The sequence below is a fragment of the Geotrypetes seraphini genome, chromosome 11 (assembly GCF_902459505.1).
Source record: "Geotrypetes seraphini chromosome 11, aGeoSer1.1, whole genome shotgun sequence".
Classification (NCBI taxonomy): Eukaryota; Metazoa; Chordata; class Amphibia; order Gymnophiona; family Dermophiidae; genus Geotrypetes; species Geotrypetes seraphini.
Window position 1 is genome coordinate 123,591,812 of NC_047094.1, and position 27,159 is coordinate 123,618,970.

Consider the following 27,159-nt stretch of genomic DNA (forward strand, 5'->3'; position numbering starts at 1 on the left):
CCTTTATCTGCCATCATGTTTCTATGTTTCTATTATCAGTTTTCAACTCTACCCTTTGGCCTGGCGACAGCTCCTCACACCTTAACCAAAGTGGCGGTTGTGGTAGCAGCTAACCTACACAAGATGGGACTGCAAATGCATCCCTACCTGGATGACTGGCTGATCAGGGCCCCCTTGTTGTCTAAGGGTCCTCTCAGAAGAATTGGTCAATCAACAGGCTAGCGCTGCATGCCATTATGTTGGCCCTGGTAAAATTGCAAAGGACTTTCAAAGGTCAAGCGGTCAGTCTTCTCTGACAGTGCTAAAAGGCCTAACGTTAGAGAAGTTAAATAAACATAATTAAACATAAATTAAATAATATGTGCTCAGTGACGTGAACATTCAAAAATGCCACTGGAAGGCTATAAGAAATTCAACTCCTTACATCATTACACAAGCCCTCCCTGCCTCCATTGTATTTATGCTTATAACAGCTAAAGTCATGACTGAAAATATAATCTAATTTTTTAAATAATAAAGTACTTAGCTCAATGGATCTTTGTAGGCTTTTTGCAAATTGCAAGCAGGGTTTGTTTTTTCCCCAATGAAGTGCAAAGGCGTCCTTAAAGCTGGCATCAAAACTCTAAAATCTTTAATAAGGTGCATAAAATATATAGTCCAAATTCAGAAAACCAAAAACGCAAAAAAGTAAAATACAAGTCACTCAAAATCCTTCATCCACATAGTCCACATACGTTCACCATAAATCTTCACTCTGCTTCCTCGACACATGCCATGTTTCAAAAGGCTCTTTTTCAAGAGGAAGAAAATGCGGGTAGAGAGCACAGAACACACAGAGCAGTGGATTTCTGTATGGAAGCCTGCATATAGAGCGTTGCCTTCAGGTGCTGTTGGCAGTGCATGTCATGGATGTGGACAGTGTTCAAGCTGACTTCCTCAGCAGACAGACCTTGGATCTGGGAGAGTGAATGCTGTTGATGGCAGTGTTTTCAAGCCATTGTTCAGAGCTAGGGTTGTCCAGTAAGAAGTCGACCATAGTATCTGCCTACACTAAAGTATGGAAAACTTTACAGCATCAGTGTGCCCAAGAATGTATGGAGCTGTTTTCAGCTCTGGTTTCGGTGGTGTTGGCTTTTCGGCAAGCAAGCCGTGACAAGGGCCTCACTGTGGCTTGCTTTCTGGTCCAAGTAGCAGGGCTCTCTTATGCAGGACTGCAAACCTACGTTGGTGTCTCATCCAGACATCGCCAGATTTTTGAAGGGTGCTCTCTGCATCAGACCACCGATCAAACCACCATTCCCTTTGTGGGACCTTAATGTTCTGCGAGGTCTCACCAAAGCTCTGTTCAAGCCGCTGGAAGAAGCATCCCTCTTGGACTTGATGCTAAAGGCGGTTTTTCTGGTAGTGGTGACCTCAGCGAAACGAGTCTCAGAACTCCAAGCTCTTTCATGTAGAGAGCCTTTCCTTAAAATCTCAGAAACTGGAGTTTCCTACACTTCCTTCCTTTCTGCCAAAGGTGGTTGCGGCATTTCATGTTAATCAGAAAGTTCGCTTACCTGTATTCCAGTCCACAGGATCTAAGAAACAGGACCATATTTTGAAGAAGTTGGACATGAGAAGAGTGCTTCTTTATCTGGAAGTTACCGAGTTTAGACTCTCTGACAATCTATTTGTGCTTACTCATTTGACTAAGCAAGGCACACCCGCTTCTAAGGCTACGATCAGATGAATCTGTGCAGCCATTTTGTCGGCCTACATTTTCTGAAGGAAACAGTCCCCCTGTTTCTGTTAAGGTACATTTAACCAGATGTGTAGCTTTGTCATGAATGGCAGCTAGGGCAGTCTCTCCAGCATAGATTTGTAGAGCTGCGACTTGGTCCATTCGATACACATTTGGATAGTTTTATAGGGTGGATGTTGATTTTGGGTCCTCAGTGTTACGGGTTGGCATAGTCAGCCTGCCCTAGATTTCTGGGACTGCTTTTGTATGTCCCGCTTGTCTAGAATAACACACCTATTGCACTGGAAAAAGAGATTGTTCTTACCTTGATAATATATTTTCCAGTAGATAGATGTGTCATTCTGGACCCCCGCCCTGTCCTTCCTGCGCCTGCTTACTGTTTCATTCTGTTCTTCTCCAAGTATGTATCTTGGATGCCAGTCAGTCCTTTGGGCCTTGAATAATGCAGTATAGTATGTTCTTAGCGTCTACAGGGATACTACCTTAACTCCTTTGATGCTTCTGTTGGCTGTTAGTTGTTTGTTGATTGTTCAAGTGTTATGTTCGAGCAGAACAGTTTATTGGTTTGGGAAGTTTCCCATTTTCCCTTCACATAATTTCAATGGAGCTCTTGTATGCTTGGGTACTAACTGCAGGTGGCAGTAGAGCTCCCAGTGAAGTAGAATGGTCACAGAAAAAATCTGGAGTGTTTCCTTCTGCATATGGCTCGCGGACATGGAGAGATAACCCACTTGTACAGAATGGGGGGGTTTCTGGTCAAATTGTCCCTGTGATGCCAAGGAATAGGGTGCTTTTTCTTTATGTCCTTGTTCTTTTCTGAACTACTTCACATTTTTGTTTACTTGCTGTTTTGTGAGCTAATTATTTATTGGAAGAACCTATGAATTTATAAAAAATCTAAAATCTGGTCTAGAAAAGGGAGATACCCAAATAATCAAGAGCCAGTGTTCAGGGCTGAGATAAAGGGATGTGGGCCCTCATACTGCAGGGGACCACCAAGTCTCTGAAGCTAATGTAGCCTGCTAGTGGAATTTGGGACCCCTTCTGAAGTTTCTACCCTGGTTCCCAAGATGTTTAATATTAGCCCTGTCTGTCACAGAATATAACCTCATACACTCGCCTTCTCTCCCCTCCTTTATTTTGTTTCAGACTGGTTGTTTGTGGTCCTAGTGGTTCTTGGAGGATTCCTGATTTTTCTTCTTATTGGTATCTGTTGGTGTCAATGTTGTCCCCACACCTGCTGTTGCTATGTGAGCTGCCCATGCTGCCCGGAGAAGTGCTGTTGTCCACGAGCATGTAAGATTTTACACCAGATTACTGTTAATTATCAAAAGCAGCATCCTTGAGATCTGACTGGATTTTAGAGCACTCAAGGTTTACTACTTCTTACAATCCTTTAGGACCCTAATAAGAAATAAATCTGAGATTGTTGGATTGTACGTACCCTCCCAAGTTTATTTCCAATCTGTTTACGATACAGTCATGTGAAAAAAATGAGGACACCACATGAAAAATTCAGTTTTCTTAAGAAATATTCACATATTGATGTCAAATCTTTTTATTTAGTTATTTATCTCTGGAAAAGAAAGTGATGTAATTGCAGGTAAACAACAATAATTTTCCTTGATTTTATTTACTCATGAAACAAAAGATATCCGCAAAAATGTGTATTCTAACTGAGGAATAAATTAGGACACCACCACATATCCTCCCAATTAAAGTGGCTCAAATCACACACAGATGTATGCACATGATTAGAACATTGTTACTCAGCATTTTGAAGGAGGTTTGCCCTACTTAAACTTAAGACATTTAGTTTGATGTGCTTATGACTGCTGCAGTGAAAGTGAACACTGAGGTGAGATCAAAAGAGCTGTCTGAGGCCTTCAGAAAGAAGATTGTAGCAGCTTATAAGGCTAGTAAGGCATTTAAAAAGATCTCAAAATAATTCGACATTAGCCATTCCACGGTCTGTAAAATAGTGTACAAGTGGAGGACTTTCCAAACAACTGCCAACATGCCCAGGTCTGGCCGTCCAAGCAAGTTGACACCCAGAGCAGCCCGCAAGATGCTAAAAGAAATATCTAAAAACCCTAAAATGTCATCATTTTTATTTATTTATTCATTCATTCAATTTTCTATACCGTTCTCCCAGGGGAGCTCAAAACACTTTTACATGCATTTATTCAGGTACTCACACATTTTTCCCTGTCTGTTCCAGCGGGCTCAAAATCTATCTAATGTACCTGGGGCAAGGGGGGGGATTAAGTGACTTGCCCAGGGTCATAAGGAGCAGCTTGGGTTTGAACCTACAACCCCAGGGTGCTGAGGCTGTAGCTTTAATCACTGCGCCACACTCTTGCTACTGTTGATGTGAAAGTGCATACCTCTACAATCAGAAAGAGAATGCACAAATTTAACTTGTAAGGGAGATGTGCAAGGACACCTTTGCTCTCTAAGATAAACATCAAGGCCAGACTGAAGTTTGCCAGAGAAAATGTTGACAAACACCAGACTTCTGGAATAGTGTTCTATGGCCAGATGAGTCTAAAATTGAATTATTTGGACACCAGAAAAGAGGACATGATTGGCTTACACCAAATACAGCATTCCAGGAAAAGAACTTCATACCAACTGTGAAGCATGGAGGTGGAAGTGTCATGGTTTGAGGATGCTTTGCTGCAGCAGGACCTGGGCAGCTCACCATCATAAAATCCACCATTAATTCTACTGTGTATCATAAGAACATAAGAATTGCCGCTGCTGTGTCAGACCAATGGTCCATCGTGCCCAGCAGTCCGTTCCTGCGGTGGCCCTTAGGTCAAAGACCATTGCCCTAACAGACTAGCCTTACCTGTGTACGTTCCGGTTCAGCAGGAACTTTTCTAACTTTGTCTTGAATCCCTGGAGGGTGTTTTCCCCTATAACAGCCTCCGGAAGAGTTTTCCAGTTTTCCGCCACTCTGGGTGAAGAAAAACTTCCTTACGTTTGTACAGAATCTATCGCCTTTTAACTTGTAACAGAGGGTGCTTGAGGAATATGAGAGACCATCTGTAAGAAAATTAAAGCGGAAGCGGAACTAGACCCTGCAACACATACCAGTAAATCCACCAAGGACTGACTGAAAACTAAGAAATGGAAGGTCCTGGAGTGGCCAAGTCAAAGCCCTGATCTTAATCCTATTGAGATGCTGTGTGGTGATTTGAAACGGGCTGTACATGCAAGAAACAATTAACTGTTTTAGTTTCTGTATAGTACCCCCTACTTCTAGGTCCCTCCTCTTGCTTCTCCATGCCCCCTTTCCCTACTACTTTCCCCTTCCTCTTTGATCTGTCGCCTTGAGCCTGTATAGGTATGTGTGACTCATAAATGGAAGATTAGATTAGAGATTAGAAACCCCTCAAACATATCACAGCTGAAAGAATTCTGCATTGAGGAGTGAGCCAAACTGTCCTCAGACAAGTATCAGAGACTGGTAGATGGCTACAAAAAGCATCTCACTGCAGTTATTTCAGCCAAAGGGGGTAACGGTAGCTATTAGGGTGTAGGGTGTCCTAATTTATTCCTCAGTTAGAATGCACATTTTTGTGAATATCTCTTGTTTCATGAGTGAATCAAGGAAAAATTTTGTGGTTTACCTGCAAGTATTTTCCTTTCCAGAGATAACTAGAGATTTGACATCGATATGTGAACATTTCTTAAAAAAGAATTGAATATTTAATGCGGTGTCCTGACTTTTTCACATAACCGTATATATCCAGAAGTTTGGATTTTTACTTATCGAAAGTATTGGAAGAGCGTTGTAATTTCACAATTATATGGTCATAGTAATATGTCTGGGATCTCCATAAGTGTTAGTGCTGGTTACGCTCAGGTAGGTGGTTTGTTAATTCCACCTTGATTTTTTTTCTTTTGTCTCATGTTTTATACCAGCGGTCTCAAACTTGCAGCCTTCCAGGTACTATTATGAGGCCCGTGGTCTAGTGCTACCTGCTCTTTGCAGTGTCCTCCGGCTTCCCTCCTGGCCTTCTGTTCTTACCTTCAGATAATTACGGCAGCCTGCAGAGAGGATCGCCGGTGCTGTAGCGATCCTTGTAGGCTGCCGTTGTCCTCAACAGCACGTTCCCTCTGCCGTGATCCTGCCCCTGATGTCAGAGGAGGGGCAGGACAGCTGCAGAGGGAACGTGCTGCGGAGGCTGATGGCAGCCTGCAAGGATTGCTACAGCGCCGGCAATCCTCTCTGCAGGCTGTGGCAGTTATCTGAAGGTAAGAGTGGGAAGCCAGGGGGGAAGCTGGAGGTCACTGCAAAGAAGGGGGGAACATGCAGGCCTTCAGTGGAAAGGGCAGGCCTTCGGGGGAGGGACCCTGGTGTAGAAGTATACTGAGGGAGGGAAGGGAGAAGGGTACTGCTGGACAGGAGGAGCAGGGAAGGGAGAAGGGGTACTGCTGGGCAGGGGGAGCAGGGAAGGGATACTGCTGCACAGTGGGGAGGTAAAAGGAAGTGAGAAGAGGTGATGCTGGCTCTGGCAGAAAGGGAGAAAAAGGAAAAGTGCTACACACTGGAGGATGAGATGGTGCATGAGGAGAGAACATGTTGTGCTGGGAGATGGGAAGGAGGGATGCCACTTGAGGGAAGAGGTAAGGACAGAGAGAGAAAGTGTGCAGGAGGCAGAAAGTGTTGGACTCAAGAAGGGGGCGAAATGGGTGGGGAGGACAGAAAGGAAGGAAGGAGAAATGTTACACTGGGGAAGGGAGAGAGGGCAGAGAGTGAAAAGTTGGACTCATAGAGGGAGAGAGAGAAAGAGAGATGCTGATTGGGGGAGGGAAGGAGGTCCAGAGGAGAAGCATGCAAGAGGAAGAGAGAAAAAAAATGTTGGATTGGTGGAAAGGAGGGAGAAATGTTGGACTGAGGGGGGCCAGAAAGGAGGAAGGGAAGGGAGATGGACTGCAGGGGGCAGAAAGGAGGAAGGGGAAGAGAAATGTTACACTGGGGGGGAGGGGAAAGAGGGAAGAAGAGAGATGTCAAACTATAGAAAGAGGGAGGGAAAGAGAGAGAAATAGGAAGGTAAGACGTGGAAAAGAAAGCAGAAAAATCGAATGTTAAGTTAATGCCAAAGATGGATGCAAGGCAGAAAGTGAAGACGGAGAGAAAAACAGTCAATGGACAAGAAGGCCTTGGAAACATAGTTAAAAGCACAGAAAAATAAAGTCACCAGACAACAAAGGTAGGGAAAATTATTTTATTTTCAATATAGTGATTGAAATGTGTCAGTTTTGAGAAAGGAAAGATGTTAAACTTTAACTGTGAGGGCCACAGAAAAAATAGTTAATTTCTTATTAAAGAAATGACAATTTTGCATGAGGTAAAACTCTTTATAGTTTATAAATCTTTCCTTTAACAGTTAAAGGAAAGATTTATAAACTATAAAGAGTTTTTTTACCTCATGCAAAATTGTCATTTCTTTAATATGACATTAACTATTTTTTCTGCGGCCCTCCAAGTACCTACAAACCTAAAATGTGGCCCTGTAAAGGGTTTGAGACCATTGTTTGTACACTGTTTTATACAATGTTTGTACACTGTTTTATATTGAAGTTGATTTGATTCTCAACACTATTTAAAGAGTAGAAGAGAATTGGCTGTCAGGGAAAATCCCCGTACACCTCCTGTTTCTCCTCTTATTGTTCTTTGGTGTGAACTGAGTAGCTGGAGTGAAGCCGATGAAAATGTAACTCCTATACAAACTTGCAGGTGGGGATACATAACCCACTTGTCAAGACTCATGTGCCCTATTACCAGAAAAATTATCATCGAGGTAAGAACCTAAACATCCCTTGTCAGTTTATCGAAAATACAATATACGAGTATATCGATGTACACTAAAACTATTTTAAAAGTTCCATTTATGTATTTTTTTTCTATGGTATACAGTATAGTGTACCTTATTTACAAGGGGCCTGCAAGCTTTTTATATAGCTTAGAGCCTCACCAAGTAATTAAACTCTGGAATTTGTTGCCGGAGAATGTGGTAAAATCAGTTATCTTAGCAGGGTTTAAAAAAGTCTTTGGTTAATATCCTAAAAGAGGTTCATAGACCATTATTGAGATGATTTGGGGAAATTTGCTTATTCCTAGGATAAGCTGCATAAAACCTATTTTAATACTTTTGATCTAGCTATGTTGGCCACTGTTGGAAACAGGATACTGAGCTTGATGGACCTTCGGTCTGTCCCAGAATGACAGTTCTTATGTTGTTAAGTCTGAATCTGGCACTGTCTAGAAATGATTGTATGAGTGCTCTTGACAATAGGTTTCTCTCCTATGCCATATTGTAGGTCTTTGCTTACCTCATTTTGTTGCATGTAAAGCTGTGACCTGTTATCCAGACCTAGCTGTTTATATCAAAATAACAAACCATAAATAGTTCTGGACGCAAATAAGTCTTTACCATAAGGGAGCATGCATACATCTGACACTTTGCTATTAAGTGAATGTAATGCACTTTCATAGCTCTTGTGTAATTTGTGTGTAGTTTGTCTATGGACTGTTGTGTTAAATATTTGCACATTAGAGACTACTCTTTTTTTTTTTCCCCACCCCTCTCAGTGTATGAAGCAGGGAAGGCAGCCACCTCTGGAATTCCTAGCATTTATGCTCCCAGTGTTTATGCTCCCACTGTCTACTCCCATCCAAACCAAGTAAAGATGGGTCCCCCAAGTGCTATTATACCCATGGGACCAATACCCCCCGCATACAATGGCTATGGCATGGATTATGATGCTGCCAGCTCAGGTGAGTGTGCCATTAATTCTTAAGACTGAAAATCAAAATAGTACTTGTTGGCTGAACTCCCCAAGATTTTGCTCTCCAAATTTACTTGCCAAAGCGTTTGGCTAATTTTAGGACTTGGCATTTACATTGAAAGCGATGTGCTGTAAAAATAGATGAGTGCCATTAAATAGTTCAGATACCCTTCAGTGTGGTGTGGTTTTCCCTGTGTAAATTGAGTTTGCCAAACAGTGGATTAGCAGAATTTAAGTGTGGTAAAATAAAATATTTTTGTAGTTTCTGAAATTATCATGCAATTCTCTTGGGAATGACAGATTTAGAAAGACTTTATCACAATTAACTTACATGGCAGTGATATTTGGTTGGATAATCTTACACATGGTAGTCAAGGTTTTTGCCATAATTATTGACTTCATGATACTATTTAGGATGTAGTAATATAGTAAATGAAGGCAGATAAAGACTAGCACAGTCCATCCAGTCTGCCCAACAAAGCAGAATAAAATATGCATATTTGATCCTGACCTGTCTTTGCCATTTTCAGAACATAGACCATAGAAGTCCGCCCAACACTAGCTTTACTTCCCAACTACTGGAGCTGTTGTTAAAGCCTACTCCAGTCCATTTGCTTAAACTTATAACCTGCACCATCTATAATTCTAGATGTATGATCTGACTTGTTCTATATGGAACACAGACCATAGAAGTCTGCCCAGCACTTGCCTTTGCTTCCTACAGCTGGAGTTGCCATTGAAGCACTACTCCTACCTGTTGTTGTTTTTTAAATTCTTTATTCATTTTTAAACTTTCATCAAGTGTACAGAATTCATAATAAACACTATTAATTAGAGCACTTGAACATCTTATCATTGTATCTTATAAATATAAATGCAACCCTCCCTCCACCCTCCCTCTAAGCCCATTATTCATTATAAGATCATAAACCCTCCCATTAAACCCTTCCCCTCTTTCAACACTAAGTGGTGTATAATTAATAGAAAAATGGCATTTAATCATGACAAAAAGATGTTGTAATATACTCTATCAGCAGCCATGAGGTCATTCACTGCTATGTAAAATTTAAGACTGTCTTAAGTTCAGGCCAAGCAGGCTTGTCCTAGCATGCTACATAAAGTAACAGGAGCAGGTCTGAGGTAAAAAAAAAAAAAGGTTACTCAAATTAATTTACATAGCTATGGTGGGGGGGGGGGGAGCAGTCATAAACTTGTTAAAAGAAATTGTTTGCAAAGTCTGACATTTAAAGTGTGAATAGTTATTTTTGGTAACAAATATTTTTCTCTTACATTTATTTTGGTTCCTTGCAGTGGGTGGACATAGTTCTCAAGTGCCTCTTATTCGTGATGATGGCAATTCAGGTAAAGTGCAGACTGGTTCATTGTAAGAAAGCTAAGGATTTTTGAGTGACCCAATTATAAACTTGTTTCCACAAGTACACTCAGATACATAGAAACATGATGGCAGATAAAGGCCAAATGGCCAATCTAGTCTGCCCATCCGCAGTAACCATTATCTCTTTCTCTCTCTGAAAGATCCCACGTGCCTAACCCAGGCCCTTTTGAATTCAGACACAGTTTTTGGCTCCACCACCTCTTCTGGGAAACTGTTCCACGCATCTACCACCCTTTCTGTAAAAAAGTATTTCCTTAGATTACTCCGGAGCCTATCACCTCTTAACTTCATCCTATGCCCTCTCATTGCAGTTTCCTCTCAAATGAAAGAGACTCAACTCATGCGCATTTACATTACATAGGTATTTAAACGTGTCTATCATATCTCCCCTCTCCTGCCTTTCCTCCAAAGTATACAGATTGAGTCTTTAAGTCTGTTCCCATATGCCTTATGATGAAGACCACATACCATTTTTGTAGCCTTCCTCTGGACCGACTCCATCCTTTTTATATCTTTTTGAAGATGCAGCCTCCAGAATTGTACACAATATTCTAAATAAGGTCTCACCAAAGTCTTATACAGGGGCATCAATACCTCCTTTTTATCCCAGGACAAGCAAGCAGGTATTCTCACTAGTGGGTGATGTCATCCGACAGAGCCCCGATGCGGATGTCTCTCAAGCATACTTGCTTGAAGAAACTTCAGAAGTTTCGAGATGCCCGCACCGCGCATGCGCGAGTGCCTTCCCGCCTGATGCACCGGGCGTGTCTCCTCAGTTCTTTTCTTTCCGTGGAGCTGAGACGTTTGCTTCAACTCTCTGCGCTGAGTGAACCTGTGTTCTTGCCTTCTAGTACTGCGGTTTTGAGTTTGTTTTCTCTTAATTGTGTGTTTTCATTCTGTCGTTTTCTTATTTTTCAAAAAAAAAATTTTTTTTCCAACAATTCGACCGGGTCGGCTGCGTGGCTGAGGCCCCGCTCCTTCGATCTAGCGGTGGAGCTTTTTCGGCCTCTGTCCCGGCCGATTACCGGTTTTAAAAAGTGCATCAAGTGCTAGCGCGCGATTTCGTTGACGGACCCGCATCAACGCTGTTTGCAGTGTCTCAATCCAGAACACCTTCCGAAATTGTGCCGGCCTTGTTCCACTCTAACAGCACGTGCTTTTAAGCGTCGCTGTTTCCTGTGGGAGTTGATGTTCAAGATGGAAGCTTCTAACCTTCGGCTTCGATTTCGACCAGCGCTTCACCTGTGCCTGCGAAGTCGTCTTCTACTCCTGCTGCATCGGGTCTTTTGAAGCCGGTCTCCTTCATTCCGGCATTGACCCCGCCTCCTGCTCCGGTGCCTGCTTCGGTCTCCTCAGATCAGATACCTCCTCAGACCATTCCCCCGGTGGTTATTAAAGTGCCGAAAGCTTCCAATGCTAAGCACTCGACCACTCGGGACCGCAAAGACCGTACAGGAGGTCCCAGTTCGTGTGCGGCTCCCCCCCTTGTCGGCTTCGCTGCGGTCAATCATGGAGGCCCAATTCATTGATATAATGACTACCATGGGGCCCAAGTGGCTTGCCACAATCCATTCTGGGCATGCAGTCCCTCCTCGTGGGGGCGAGCCGCCCCCTCCTCCTCCCCCTTGCTGCTTGCTCTTACTGATAGGGGAGGAGGAGCGGCGCTTGGCCACCAGTTCATCGAGGCGTGCTTCGTTTAGTGACATGCTGCCTCTGGAACCCATCCCCGTTCAGGGCAAAGAAATTTGGGATGTGCCTTCGGGTGGTCGAAGCCCTGGGTGTCGTCAGGAGGAATTCTTCCGCAGTCCCTTCCATACCAGACCCTCTCTCGACCCATGGAATGCTGCTCGAGAGGCGTCGGCCCATCCCCCTCTTCGCTATACGTCCTCCAGTCCCATCTATTCCTTGGAGACCTCTGGGGAACCATCTAGGCATCGCCGTTCCAGATCTCCTTCAAGACACAGGGAGGGGCACCGTTCCAAGCATTCTTCGAGGCATTCCTCTAGGCATTCTACAGTCTCGCCTCTGAAGAAACTTCCTAGTGTGGGGTATTCATCTTCGGATATCTCCCCTCCTCCAGGCCCGGAGTTAGAGGAGGTCTATGGATCTTTCTCTCCTTGTCGATCTCATGCCTCCTTGGATCAAGAGGCGTTGACTTCATCAAGTCTGTCCCACAGGCCTGTTATGGCGGACCAGTTGTCTTTTTCGTCTTTTCTACGGCAGATGGCGGATGATCTCGACATCACCTTGGACTCGGGTTCCCGATACTCCAAGGAATACCTGGATACCATGCATCTGTCTCATCCTCCTGCCGAGTCTCTTCGCCTGCCTCTGCATAAGCTCCTCGACCAAACCTTCATGCGATGTTTTGAAACACCGTATTCTATTCCTGCCGTTCCTGGCACACTGGATGCCAGGCACCGCATGATGCATCATAAGGGGTTTGAGGGCTCCCAGCTCTCCCATCAGTCCCTGTTGGTCGAGTCCTCCCTCAAACGTTCTCATCCGTCCCAGGTGTATGCCTCGGTGCCACCGGGCAGAGAGGGTCAGACCATGGATAAGTTCGGGCGGCGCATCTACCAGAACTCGATGATGGCTTCCCGAGTTCTCAATTACACCTTCCATTTTGCCACCTATTTGGAGTTCTTCCTGCCTGTGCTTCGGAAGTTCACACCTTACATCGAATCTCAAGCTCGTTTTGAATTCAAGGAGGTCGTCGCCTCGCTGTCCCAGCTACGTCTTCAACTGATGCAATCCTCCTATGATGCCTTTGAGCTCTCGGCATGGGCTGCCGCCTGTTCCGTGGCCATGCATCGCTTTGCCTGGCTTCGCACCATTGACATGGACCTGAACCTCCAGGACAGGCTTGCCAACGTCCCCTGTGCGGGTACGGATTTGTTTGATGAATCTATTGAGACCGTGACGAAGAAGCTGTCGGACCATGAAAAATCTTTCCAGTCCATCCTTCGTCCCAAGCCTAAGCCTGCTCAGTCTCGTCCCTCTCGTCCGCCCTTGATCTATCAGCGGCGTTACACTCCCAGGCAGGCTCCTGCGGCGAGGCAGCCAGCGAAGAAGTCTCATAAAAAACCTCCTTTTTCCTACTAGCCATACCTCTTCGTATGCAACCTAGCATCCTTCTAGCTCTCGCCGTCACCTTTTCAACCTGTTTGGCCACCTTAAGATCATCACATAGAATCACACCCAAGTCCCGCTCTTCTGTATTGCATATAAGTTCTTTACCCCCTAAATTGTACCGTTCCCTCGAGTTTTTTGCGGCCCAAATGTATGGCCTTGCATTTCTTAGCATTAACTTGTAGCTGCCAAACTTCAGACCATTCTTCAAGCTTCACCAGGTCTTTCTTCTTGTTATTCACACCATCCAGCGTGTCTACTGTATTGCAGATTTTGGTATCATCCGCAAGAGGCCAATCTTACCTGACAGCTCGTCAGCAATATCGCTTTTTAAAATGTTAAAAAGAGCAGGCCCAAGAACAGAACCTTGAGGCACACCATTGGTAACATCCTTTCCACAGAGCGATCTCCATTGATCACTACCCTCTGTTACCTCCACTCAACCAGTTCTTGACCCAGCCTGTCAGTTTGGGACTCATCCGCAGTTTATTTATTAGTCGTCTGTATGGAACACTGTCAAAGGCTTTGCTAAAATCTAAATACACCACATATAGCACACATCCTCTTTCTATCCATGATAAAGCAACTTCAAGCAATACAAAATACAACCCTAAGACTCATCTAGTCACTGAAAAAATATAACCACATCACGGAGGCATACCACGACTCACACTGGCTCCCAATATAAGCAAGAGTACACTTCAAATTTAATTGCCTACTATTCAAAGCTATAAACGGAGACAGCCCAACCTACTGGAACAACCAACTAACTCAATCCACCTCAACCAGACACAGGAGAACCCACTCACTATTCACACACCCGCCAACCAGGGTTCACCTTCGCGCGTGCACCGTTCATCGGCAGCAGGCAAGGGGGAAGCCCGGGCTTCCTCTACCACCCACACAGGGATTTCCCCAGCCGCTGCCGGGACTCCCTTACTGCTGCTGCCGGCTTACCTGCTTTAGCGGTTGAGGTGGTTCAGGCCTCTTTGCCGCTGCAGGCTTTGGGAGTTTTTCGGCAGGTTTTGGTGGGAAGCTCCTCCATCTTGTCTGCAGCTTTAGGTGACATTCCCCCTGTATTAGACAGGGGCAGGTTTCTACTGGGTTTACAGCTTTGGCTGCGAGTCCTGCTGTGCCTCCAGGGGAGTTTCCCTGGATTTTGTTTTAGCCTCGTACAAGGCTTATTTGCAGGCGGCTGAGGGTCTCGGGTATTTTGGGGAGCTTTTTCCTTCCACATCCATCCCCGTTTGGCCCCCCTCAGCGCTGGTGCTGGTTCTGACCCAGTCCCAATCCCGTTCTTCCCCCCCCCCCCCTTCTTAGTCTAAGCGGCCGAGGGTCTCATGGGACAAAGATTTTTTGTTTGGGGATGCGTTTACAACTGATGAGGACTTGAACACCCCCCCTCCAATATCTTCCCGGTGGGATGGATGCCACTGGCGGGTGTTTTGCGGAGCCGCAAGCTGGCGAGGATGTGTCAGTGGTGCGCATTTTTCAGCGAGAAGAGCTCCAGGAACTTCTTCAGGTTTCGTTGGTTTTGCGTTTCGAGGAGGACACAAAGGAGCCTTCGCGTGTGGTGGACTCCCTACTCCCAGGGATCATAAGAACATAAGAATAGCCTTATTGGGTCGGACCAATGGTCCATCAAGCCCAATAGCCCATTCTCACAGTGGCCAGTCCAGGACAGGCCAAAACCCAAGGAGTAGCAATATTCCATGCTACCGATACAGAGCAAGCAGTGGCTTCCCTCATGTCTCTCTCAATAACAGACTATGGACTTTTCCTCCAGGAACTTGTCCAAACTTTTCTTAAAACCAGCTACACTATCTGCTTCTACCACATCCTCTGGCAAACGTGTTCTAGAGCTTAAGTATTGTCTGAGTGAAAAAAAATTTCCTTCAATTGGTTTTAAAAGTATTTCCCTGTAACTTCGAGTGTCTCCTAGTCTTTGTAATTTTTGATGGAGTGAAAAATTGGTCCACTTGTACCCATTCTACTCCACTTAGGATTTTGTAGACTTCAATCATATCTCCCCTAAGCTGTTTCTTTTCAAAGTTGAAGAGCCCTAACCGTTTTAGTCTTTTCTCATATGAGAGGAGTTCCATCCCTTTATCATCTTGGTCGCTCTTCTTTGAACCTATAGCTTTCTTGAGATAAGGAGACCAGAATTGAACGCAATACTCCAGATGAGGTCACACCATGGAGCGATACAGGGGCATTATAACATTCTTAGTCTTGTTAACCATCCCTTTTTTAATAATTCCCAGCATCCTGTTTGCTTTCTTGGCCGTCGCCACCGCCACACATTGTACGGAATGTTTCATCGTATTGTCTACAATGATACCCAGATCCTTTTCTTGGGTGCTAATCCCAAGGTGGACCCTAATATCCAGTAACTGTGATTCAGGTTAGTCTTCCCAATGTGCATCACTTTGCATTTGTCCACATTAAATTTCACTTGCCATTTGTATGCCCAGTCTTCCAATTTCCTAAGGTCCGCTTGCAATTTTTCACAATCCACATGCGTTTTAACAACTTTGAACAGTTTAGTGTCATCTGCAAATTTAATTACCTCACTTGCATTCCAATTTCCAGATCATTTATAAATAAGTTAAATAGCACCGCTTGGCCTCCTGCTCTTTTCCTATGCATCAGCCTCCAATGACGCCAAACTAAGCAATGTAGTGGGCAAAAGCACAACAGACATAAATTCAATGTCCGACAACATGATGCACGACCTACTCCTACTGGAGCGCTGGTCTAGGTCCTGGCAACTCAGCTTCAATGCCAAAAAATGCAAAGTCATGCACCTGGGCAGCCATAATCCATGCAAGACTTACACCCTTAATGGCGAGATCCTAACAAGAACTGAAGCAGAATGAGACTTAGGGGTGATCGTCAGTGAGAACATGAAGACTGCCAATCAAGTGGAGCAAGCTTCATCCAAGGCAAGGCAAATCATAGGTTGCATACGCAGGAGTTTCGTAAGCCTGAAGTCATTATGCCATTGTATAGATCCATGGTGAGGCCCCACCTGGAATACTGTGTGCAATTCTGGAGGCCGAATTACCGTAAGGATGTGCTGAGACTGGAGTCGGTCCAGAGAATGGCCACCCGGATGGTCTCGGGACTCAAGGATCTCCCATACGAGGAACGGCTGGTTAAGTTGCAGCTGTACTCACTCGAGGAACGCAGAGAGAGGGGTGACATGATCGATACATTCAAGTATCTCACGGGTCGCATCGAGGTGGAAGAAGATATCTTCTTTTTCAAGGATCCTGCAGCAACAAGGGGGCATCCGTGGAAAATCAGGGGCGGGAAACTGCACGGGGACACCAGGAAATTCTTTTTCACTGAAAGAGTGGTTGATCGCTGGAATAGTCTTCCACTTCAGGTTATTGAAGCCAGCAGCGTGCCTGATTTTAAGGCCAAATGGGATAGACACGTGGGATCTATTCACAGAGAAAGGTAGGGGAGGGTCATTGGGGTGGGCAGACTAGATGGGCCGTGGCCCTTATCTGCCGTCTATTTCTATGTTTCTATGATATTAGGGATATAGTGCTCGTGCAATGGAAGGCGCTAGAAACGCTTTTTTTGTTTTGCGCGGTTCATGACTCGCCTGTATCCCTTCCCTGGAGGGGGATAGGGATATTTAGAAGTCTCTCGTGATGGATGTGGTGGTCTCAGCCATCACGCATTGGCATACGGTGCTGGTTGAGGGCGGCTCAGCCTTATGGGATTCTGAGGATCGTAGGATAGAGTCTCTACTTAAACAGAGTTTTGATGTGATGGTCCAGGCAGCGATGTGTGGTGGTCTGGTGGTTCGGGCTTACTTCAGTGGTCCGAGCATGTTTTTGGCCAGGTGTCTGACTGGTCCTTAGTGGATCTGGACGTAGCTAAGATTGAGCTGGGCACTTCTTAGCTCTCAGATGCCATGTATGATTTGCTGCTCCACCCCTGTGCCTCTGGGGTTGGTCGGACATGGCGTTTAAGGCTAAGCTTACGAAATTTCCCTTTTGGAGGTCTTTCTTGTTTGGTGAGGATCTGGATAAGTTGGTTCAGACCTTGACTCACTCTAAGGTGCCCCATCTTCCTGAGTACCGTTCTTGCCCGACCTTGCAGGGTGATGCTGCCTGGGGGCATTTATGGGATTTTGGGCATTACCCCCTCGTCTGGGGGCGGCTTCTCTTCCTTCCAGTTCTTCTTCCAGGGGCTATTTTTTCAGTGCATGCAGTCCTTTCAGGGTGCCTGCCGAGGGGGGATCATGACTCCTCCGGCGGCCCCTCCGCTGCCTGTCTGGCCCAGTGACTCCTTGCGGCCTTTCCCCTGGTGCCAGTGGGTGCATGGTTGCGGGAGTTTTACCAGGGATGAGCCGAGATCACGATGGATCAGTGAGTTCTGGAGGTGATTCGGGACAGGTATGATCTGGAGTTGCCCAGCCCTTACTGGATTGTTTTCTCTCTTCTCAGCCAGATAGCCTGGAAGAGAAGGGCTTTTCGTCAGACCCTGCAATGGTTACTCAATCTCAAAACGATATTTTCAGTGCCTCCTTGGGAGTTTCGCATCGGCAGGTATTCCATTTACTTCATGGTGCCCAAGAAAAGGCCCTTTCGGCCCAGTTTTGATCTGGAGGGTGTCAACAGGGCACTCCAGGTGCTGGCTTTTGGTATGGAGACCCTGAAATCTGTAATTGTGGCAGTCCAACCGGGGGAATTCCTGCCTTCTCTCGACCTGTCAGAAGCCTACCTGCATTTTCCAATTCGGGCCTCCCATCAGCGTTTCCTTTGCTTTGTTATTTTGGGAAAGCACTATCAGTTTTGTGCGCTTCCTTTTGGCCTGGCCACGGCTCTGGACTTTCACCAAGATTATGGTGGTGGTGATGGTGGCAAGGAGGGCATTCTGGTTGATCCCTATCTAGATGACTGGTTGATTCAAGCAAAATTCTTTCCCGGGTTACAACTCGGGTTAAGGAGTTCCGCAGTCGCTGGGATGGGTGGTCAACTTGTCCAAGAGCCGGTTGCCTCCATCTCAACACCTGGAGTACCTCAGGGTTCTCTTCAACACCAGCCTGGGGAGAGCCTTCCTTCAAGAAGCTCAAGTGTGCAAGTTGCAGTTGCAGATTTGCTTTCTGATGGATTGTCTGTGTCCTCAGGCGTAGGATTTTCTGCAGGTCTTGGGGTCGATGGTGGCCTCCCTAGACGTATCGAGCTCACATGCGCCCACATCAGTATGCACGATCTGGACTCTCCTGTTCCTCTTCGGAGGTTGGTTCATCACAGCCTCCACTGATGGCTACAGTCTGTAAGTCTGGTGCAGGGAGTGAGTCAGGATCAGCCTCAGTGGACAGAGCTTCAGTCCTCTCAGTTGGGGGACTCAGTGTCTCAATCACTCGGCTCAGGGCAGCTGGTTGCTGGAGAAGGTGTCCTGGTTGATCAGTGTTCTGGAGACCAGAGCCATCTGGTTGGCATTACTAGTGTTCCAGACGTTGCTGACTGGTAAGTCAGTTCGGGTTCTCTCAGACAATGCCAAGGCAGCGGGTTATGTCGATTGTCGGAACCATGAGTCCTCTGGTGGCGCAGGAGGCTTCTCTGCTCATGGCTTGGGCAGAGGATCTTCACTTGGCGCAGAGATGTTTAGGCCAAGGGGCTGGATGTTCTGATGCAGCCTTATCCAACGGTGGGCATTCCGTAGGATTTTCTCCCGTGACCGCTGGTGGGCAGAGTTCTTTGCATTGCTCGTCACCTTGGCCACGTGGTCCTGATGGCTCTGGACTGGCCCCGGCACCCTTGGTAAGCAGATCTGGTACGCCTTCTCATGGCAGATCCGTTTCTGCTGCCCCTCTTGCCCGACCTTTTGACACAGGGTTCGATCTGGGACCCTTTTGTCTTACAGCTTGGCTTTTGAAAGGGAACGCTTAAGTAAGAAAGGTTATTCAGATTAGATGATCTCCACTCTCTTTTGCTCCCAGAGATTTTCCACCTCTTGGGCTTATGTGCAAGTTTGGCGTATCTTTGTGGAGTGGTGTTCCGTGCAAGGCATGGTTCCCCTTCGTGCCTCTTTACCTCACATCTTGGAGTTCTTATAGGATGGCTTGGACAGGGGCTTTGCCTGGTCTTTCCTCCGCGTTCAGCTTGTGACTTTGTCTACCTTTTGCGGTTTGTTGCATGGTCAGCGTTTGGCCTCCGGATGTGATTCGTTTTTTTGTGGGTGGCTAAATTGCTCCGTCCTCCGGTGCAGTCTTTGGTTCTGGCCTGGAATCTCAATGTGGTACTTCCCATGCTCATGTGTCCTTCTTTTGAGCCTCTGGGCTCCTGCACGTTGAAGGACCTGACTCTTAAGGCGATCTTCCTGGTGACCATTATGTCTGCGAGATTGTTTCTAAGGCTTTCTCTTGTAGACCTCCCTTCCTGGAGTTCTCTAGGGAGCGGGTTGTGCTTCGGCTGGTTCCTTCTTTTCTGCCGAAGGTGGTTTCGCCTTTTCATATCAACCAGTCCTTGGTCCTTCCAGTCTTGGGTAGTCGGGCTCTTTGGAACAGAGGTAGTTGCGCAAGTTGGATGTCTGTAGGGTCCTTCGCTCTTATTTTCAGCAGACCCGGGAGTTCCAGAAATCAGATCGTCTTTTTGTCCTCTTAGCAGGTCCTCGTAAGGGGGATTGGGCTTCTAAGGCAACCATTGCATGATGGATCAAGGAGGCTATTGCTTAGAAACATAGAAACACAGAAAAATGACGGCAGAAAAGGGCCAAAGCCCATCAAGTCTGCCCACTCTAGTGACCCTTCGCCTTGATTTTGCTCACCACCCCCCTGCCTTTACATCATTAGAGATCCCACATGAATATCCCATTTATTTTTAAAATCTGCCACGCTGTTGACCTCAATCACCTGCCGTTGGAGTTCGTTCCAATGATCGACCACCCTCTCGGTGAAGAAATACTTTCTGAAGTCACCATGAAATTTCCCTCCCCTGATTTTCAGCGGATGCCCTCTGGTGGACGAAGGTCCTATAAGACGGAAGATATCCTCTTCCACCTCGATACGGCCCGTGATATATTTAAATGTCTCAATCATGTCCCCTCTCTCTCTTCGTTCTTCAAGTGAGTACAGCTGCAATTTATTCAGCCTTATTTCATACGGGAGATCCTTGAGCCCCGAGACCATCCTGGTGGCCATCCGCTGAACTGACTCAATTCTCAGCACATCTTTCCGGTAATGTGGTCTCCAGAATTGAACACAATATTCCAAATGAGGTCTCACCATGGATCTGTACAGTGGCATTATGACTTCTGGCATCCTGCTGATAAAACCTCTACAGATGCAACCCATCATTTGCCTTGCCTTGGAGGAAGCCTTTTCCACTTGATTGGCAGTTTTCATGTCATCACTAATGATTACTCCTAAATCCCGTTCTTCTGTAGTCCTAGCTAAGGTCTCACCATTTAACGTGTAAGTCCTGCACAGATTTCTTTTACCCAGGTGCATCACTTTACATTTTTTAGCATTGAAGTTGAGCTGCCAAGTCGATGATCATTGTTCCAATAGTAGTAGGTCCCGCATCATGCTTATGCATATCTTCTTCAAAAGACGCCTGTTCTGGAATTTCTCAAGGCTCATTCCACTCAGGGTCAGGCAGCTTATTGGGCTGAGTCTTCTCTGGGTCCTCCGGTGGATATCTGTAAAACTGCGGTTTGGTTTTCTCTCCATTCTTTTGTGCGACACTACCGTGTGGATGTTCAGGCATGTCAGGACGCAGTGTTCGGTGAGCGTGTTCTTGTGGCAGCCCGTCGGGTGTCCTGTCCATGATGGGTACTGCTTTGGTATGTCCCATCAGTTTCTGTGCCGGTCTGGAGAGACAATAAAGAAGGAGAAGTTAGGTTCTTACCTGCTAATTTTCTTTCTTTTAGTGTCTCCAGACCGGCACAGACCCTTCTCTGTCGTTTTTCTTGTTTATTTTTTTGCTCGACGAGTACAGTTTTTTCTGTGGTGGCTTTTTGTTCGGAGTGTTTGGGGAGATTGCTAATACCAGAACATAATGAACAAAGAAAAGAAAGAACAGTGTTGTTTGGTTCATCTGGCATAGCTGGCGAGCTGTGAGGATGTTTTTTGAAGGTTTTTATTCTATTCAATATCCAACAGTATTTTTTCTGTTAGTTACTATTCTCCTTCTGGGAATGTTGTTTAGTTTTAGTTCTGCTTGGCTATTTGTTAGACTGATTGTACTTGGGACTGCACAGCCTACTTGTACTATAGCCAAAGTTTGTGTCTCAGTCTCCACCTGCTGGTCATGGTGAGCTATTACCCATCAGTTTCTGCTCCGGTCTGGAGAGACTAAAAGAAAAAAAATTAGCAGGTAAGAACCTAATTTCTCCTTAATTCATGATGCTATGTCCATACTAAGTCAATATCTGAAAGTGAATTACCATAGTTTTCACTCCATCTACCTAAAGAAAGTGCACTACTGCACGTTGTTCTTCGATGGTGCAATCTTGCAATGGAGCGTCCATGTCTCGTGGCTGTCATATGACTAAAGGCCAAGCACATCACTGTGTGTGGATGAACTATCCAACAGGCAATGTACAAGTACATATGCTGCATTTCACTAGCTTTTTTCCAGTTATAACGTAATTTAACAATTGCTTTTAATTTTTGATTCGCCCTTGTACAACTGTCTTTCACTTTGTGACCATAGAGATCATCCAGGGACATACATTGATAGTTTTCTTAGCATGTAAACCGTAATCAGGTTGTGGAAGAATTTAAAGGCAAGAACCAGAACCTTGAAGGTGCAATTACTTCAATAGGTAACCAATGAGCTGCTGCTAGTTGTGGGGAGATATGGAGGTTCAGATTTTTTTAGTAGAACTGCTGCATTTTGTACGCATTGTAACCGCAGAAGGTTCTTAACAGACGAAACCTATAAATAAATTATTGCAGTAGTCAAAACATGATAGGACGGTGATATAACCTGAGAGATATGGTTTGTAAGTGACAGTCCAGAGTCTAGTAGTACTCCTGAACTATGTACCTGGTATTTAGCTGTCAAGAGTGGTATTTCCCCAAGAAAAAGAGTGATGGTGGTAAGGACAGTTCTCTTCCTATCCAGAGAAGTCCATTTTGGATGCATTTAGTTGTAGGTTGTTTCTGATCATCCAATTTTTGCTTTGAAGTTTGAGTTGTGTCACAATCTGATTCCAGTGGAAGATATAGCTGAATATCATCTGCAAAGGAGTGTATCAATGTGATATTTTAGTGCAATATCAATCACTAGTCTGATATATATAAATTAAAAAGTAACAGTGAGAGTAACGCACCCTGGGGTACATCATATTTGAGTAGTTTCAATATAGTCAGTCTCTCCAATAGTACACTTTGTGATCTTTGGTCAAAGAAGGAGGAGAACCATTGTAGTGCAGGATCGCAAATCCCTGTTAGCAATTCTGGATAGTAGGAGGGAATGATCTAGGATATCAAAAGTAGCACTTAGATCTAGCAAGACTAGCAATTACATCATCCCTTTTATCCATAAATTTCCAGAAATCATCAATAATGTCTAATAGAACAGTTCCGGTACTATGATACTGTCTAAATCATGAGCTTGTTTTTTCAACATAGTTCAGCAACTGTATTAGTACCACTTTTTCTAAAATCTTAGATGAATGGAAGATTTGAGATGGGTCTGAAGTTACTTGGTAGATCAGAGTCCAGTAGCTTTTTTTATAAGATAGGTCGGACCACTGCAGACTTCAGGCCTTTCAGCACCATTCAGGGCCCTGAAACTGCTTGTAATAAAAAATATATGAAAATATTCATTAAAAAAACAAATAAAACACCAACCCAAATCTCACGCCCATCCTCCCAACAATATAGATTATTGTACACTAATGACCAATATGGGGACAGACATCTGCTGTATTTTTTGTTTTTAGTTCGAAGTGGCTATCGTATTCAAGCTAACCAAATGGACGACTCTATGAGAGTTCTTTATTACATGGAGAAGGAGCTGGCTAACTTTGATCCTTCAAGGCCAGGAGCAGCAAATAGCAAATTTGAAAAAGGTAAGGGTTTTTTTGGGGGGTTACACATTATTTTTTCTCATAGCTATAATATGAGAAATGTTTAAGAACACATCTGTCTGTTCATCTTGGTCAGGTAGACCGTATTACACTCCATCACTATCGTTTTCCCCCTTACACATAGAATATCTATCCATAGGGATTCCAAGGTATGTTTCTGCTCCTGTAGAATTTTTTTGTCCGTTTGATTCAAGGTCCTTCTTAACATATAATGCTATGTCTCCACCGATTCAATATAACTTGTATCCTGGTATGACAGTGTCCTATTGGTTATCTTCCTTCCACGAGGTTTCAGAGATGCTTATTATATCTATCTTTTTATTTAGTGCAATATATTTAGACTTCTGGCATTTGCATACAGACATTTCAAACAGTGTTTGTCATATCTATTTACAATTTGTTCAGCAGTTGGCATAGATAATTTGCAATCTTTAAAATCAGCCTGCTCTGAATTTAAGGAAACCTGGTCTATTGCAGCCTGTATTGCAATCTCACTATCAGGATGCTCTGTCATGCCTTTTATGATGATATCTTTTAAAGATACTTTGTCCCGAACCATGCTCTTTTGAGCAACTGTTGGCCTTCTCCCAGTTTCTAGTTTAAAAGCTGCTCTATCTCCTTTTTAAATGTTGATGCCAGCAGCCTGGTTCCACCTTGGTTAAGATAGAGCCTATCTTTGCGGAATAGGCTCCCCCAGTTCCTATCAAATCTAAAACCCTCCTCCCTGCACCATTGCCTCTTCCATGCATTGAGACTCTGGAGCTCTGCTTGTCTTTTGGGACCTGTGCATGGAACAGAGTGCATGCCTGAAAATGCTACCCTGGAGGTTCTGGATTTTAACTTCCTACCTAAGAGCCTAAATTTGGCTTCCAGAACCTCCCTACCACATTTTCCTGTGCCTATGTTATTAATACCCACATGAACCAAGACAGCAGGTACCACGACAGCACTGTCTAAAATATTACATAAGTGATATGTGAGGTCCGCCTCCTTCGCACCAGGCAGGCTAGTAACCAAGTGATCCTCACGTCCACCAGCCACCCAGCTATCTACATGCCTAAAGATTGAATTGCCCACTATATAACGGCTATCCTAACTCTTCCCTCTTGGGCAGAAGCCCCTGGAGACACATCCTCGATGCAAGAGGACATTGCATTCCCTGGGCAGGTCCTGGCTACAGGGTTGCCTCCTATTTCACCAGCATGATGCTCTTCTTCTTTAAGAAGACCTCCCTCCTCTGAGGCAGCACAGAGGTTTTGCTCAATTTGTAGAATCAGAATTGCTTTGATTATTAATTGTCAAGTCTTATTGTCAATGTAAAGATTAACATTAATCCTAGATTTTATATTTACAAGAGAAGATTTTTTTCCCCAATGTGTAATGCTTGGAAATAACCTACCTTTTGGAGTGAGTGTAAGATTGGATTTGCATATTTTAGTTCTGTTAAACTTTTTGTTAGAAGCTTTCTCACAGGATTACCAAAGTTTCTATTGAACACGTTATGATTTTGAATGCAGTAAAAATTTGGATTAGAAGGAAGTAATGTTTTGTAAAAATGAAAACAGATTGTCAACTGACTTATTTTCAATTTCAACACGTGGCTGTTTTTTTCTAATTTGACAGCATCTGCTGCTATGAGTGAAATCAGCTCCTTGCATGAGGGAGACCAGAGAAACAATTTCAGGAAAGGCTTGACTCAGCTTCGCAGCCAAGCTATGATATCAATCAGGGATATTGAAGAGGAGAGTCTTAGCAGTGGAACACGACGTACTGAGCCCCCAAGACTGGATCACTATGAAGACCGGTACCATGGCGAGTGGGACAGAGAACATAGTAGGCGTCCCAGAACACGTTCCATGGATGACCTTGACAACTTTGAAAGGCCAGGCCATAATTACTACAGAGATCAGAAGTTTGATGGCCGGGGCAGAGGCAGGAGAAATTCTGATGACAGAAGTGGCTATGAATATGACAGACGACAAAGAGATCATTCTCCTGAATCGAGAGATGAGTATTATGGCGCAAGACGCAGCCGTAGTCGGGATGACCTGAGAGACTTGGATCACTCCCGCCATCACCATTTAGACTATGATGACCGCTTTCTGGAGGATGTTTTGAGGAGAAAGCAGAGGTTAGGGAGCCAAGAGAACCTGGATAATACCAGCAGCACAACAGCTCGAACTGGCAGAAGAAACAAAGCTAATGATTTTCCTCCACCACCCCCTCCTTACACAGAAACAGAATCACTCTTATCTAGTGGAAGGAATGACAGAAAACTGAAAAAGGTGAGTTAGAACTATTAAGCATACTGTATCCCCAGATCATTTTGGTAGATATACATAACCAATGAGTAGTTGCTGTTGAAAGCTACTAAGGACAATATAAGCTGAAACTAAATTGTAGTTCCAGGTAACTTGCTCATGAAACTAAAACTGGCTCACGTCGTTCCCTCTATTCTGTGAGCAATTTCTTTAGCAACTCTCCAGACCGGTATAGGTATCTTACAAGCGGGTATATATCTCATCATGACCAGCAGGTGGAGACTGAAACAAAACTGTGGAATAGTACATAATAGGTGCCTTTCCCTATTCCTTTCGGTCTTCTTTCAGTCTTAGCAGGTGTGAAGAGCTGTACCAATCTCCCTTGGTAGGGCTGTTGGAATTTGTTTAGGGATCCTGGTCCCCGTTTTTGTGCCAGATTGAGCTTGTTTGGGGGTCCATCTGACCTCGGGGGGGGGGTGTCAAACCCGGCGGGTCTCGTGCTGGGTCCCTCCCCCCTTTTCTCCACCTCCCCAACATTTTTTTTTAGAGGTGCCTCAGCAGTAAGCTTTGGCACCTAATTCAAGTAAGGCATACTTTGAGAGCCAGTGGAGTCTGTTCTGTAAAAAAAAAAAAAAATCCTGAGGTAGTGCTAGTCTGAAGGGTTGTTTTCCCTTAAAATATGCTGTAAATTACTATATTTTTCAACTAACCGGCACTTTTTTGTCTAGCTAGGTCGCATATTGAGCAATTGAACAATTCTCAGGGGAAGAGGTGCTCAATTTGGTCCAGATGCGAGGCACTCGCGGCCGGCCTGAAAACAGCTGTTCGGGCCGGTGTGGTGGAGGAGCCTTGTCGGCAGCGGGTGCCGGCATCCAGGCCTCCCCACCGCTAATGCTTCATGAGCCAGCCGTGGTTTGCGGGGAACACTGGTCTTCCCCTGCCACCCACGGAGAGTTTTCCTATCAACTGTTTTCTTTCATAGCTGATGCCGGCTTTTGCCTGCTTTAGTGGCTGGGACAGTTCAGGCTTCCCAGCTGCTACAGGCCCTGGAGGGGTTGTTTTTGGCGGGAACTTCACCATTTTTACACACAGGCCCCTCCATTTTGTCTGCAACCTCAGGTGACCCTTCCCTCTGTATTGGAGAAACAGGGGCAGGTTTCTGCTGGGTCCCGGTCCCCCCCTGTGGCACGGAGTCCCATGGGACCCCCAGGGTTTTTTTCCCCTGATTTAATTTTTGCTTTGTGCAGAGCCTATTTTCAGGCGGCTGGGAGTCCCACGCAGGGCTGTGGAGTCGGAGTCGAGGAGTCTGAGTCGGAGGAAATTTCAGGTACCTGGAGTCAGAGTCAGAAGTACAAAAAACTGAGGAGTCGGAGTCGGAACATTTATCTACCGACTCCATTTTTGAACTTGGCATACCAATCACGAGCGATTCTTTCAGCTATAGCACCCACTATATACACAGCACAAATGTTGCGAGCAGCTTCTGCGGCCTTAGAACCTTGATTAAAAGCAAAAAGAAGGTGGTGTTGAAAATGCTAATTTCTCTCAACTTGACATTCCATTTTAACGATCTGAAAATTAACCAGTGCTTCGGAGTCGGAGGAAATTTCGGGTACCTGGAGTCGGAGTCTGAAGTAAAAAAACTGAGGAGTCGGAGTCGGAACATTTAACTACCGACTCCACAGCCCTGGTCCCACGTGCGTCCCCTCTTCCTCCTCCTTTGTCCAAGCGCACGAGGGTGGCTTGGGATGAGGATTTGT

The 27,159-nt window shown here is 45.1% G+C and overlaps 1 protein-coding gene across 2 annotated transcripts in view; it reads left to right on the forward strand.

Annotated features, from left to right (window-relative positions):
* Nucleotides 1-27,159, forward strand: part of LSR (lipolysis stimulated lipoprotein receptor) — a 121,524-nt gene that overhangs the window by 84,641 nt on the left and 9,724 nt on the right. For both annotated transcript variants that reach the window (XM_033963576.1, XM_033963577.1), the window contains 5 exons: nt 2,891-3,037; nt 8,349-8,534; nt 9,857-9,907; nt 22,992-23,120; nt 24,762-25,423. In XM_033963576.1, coding sequence (XP_033819467.1) covers nt 2,891-3,037; nt 8,349-8,534; nt 9,857-9,907; nt 22,992-23,120; nt 24,762-25,423 — 1,175 coding nt within the window. The remainder of the gene's footprint in view (nt 1-2,890; nt 3,038-8,348; nt 8,535-9,856; nt 9,908-22,991; nt 23,121-24,761; nt 25,424-27,159) is intronic.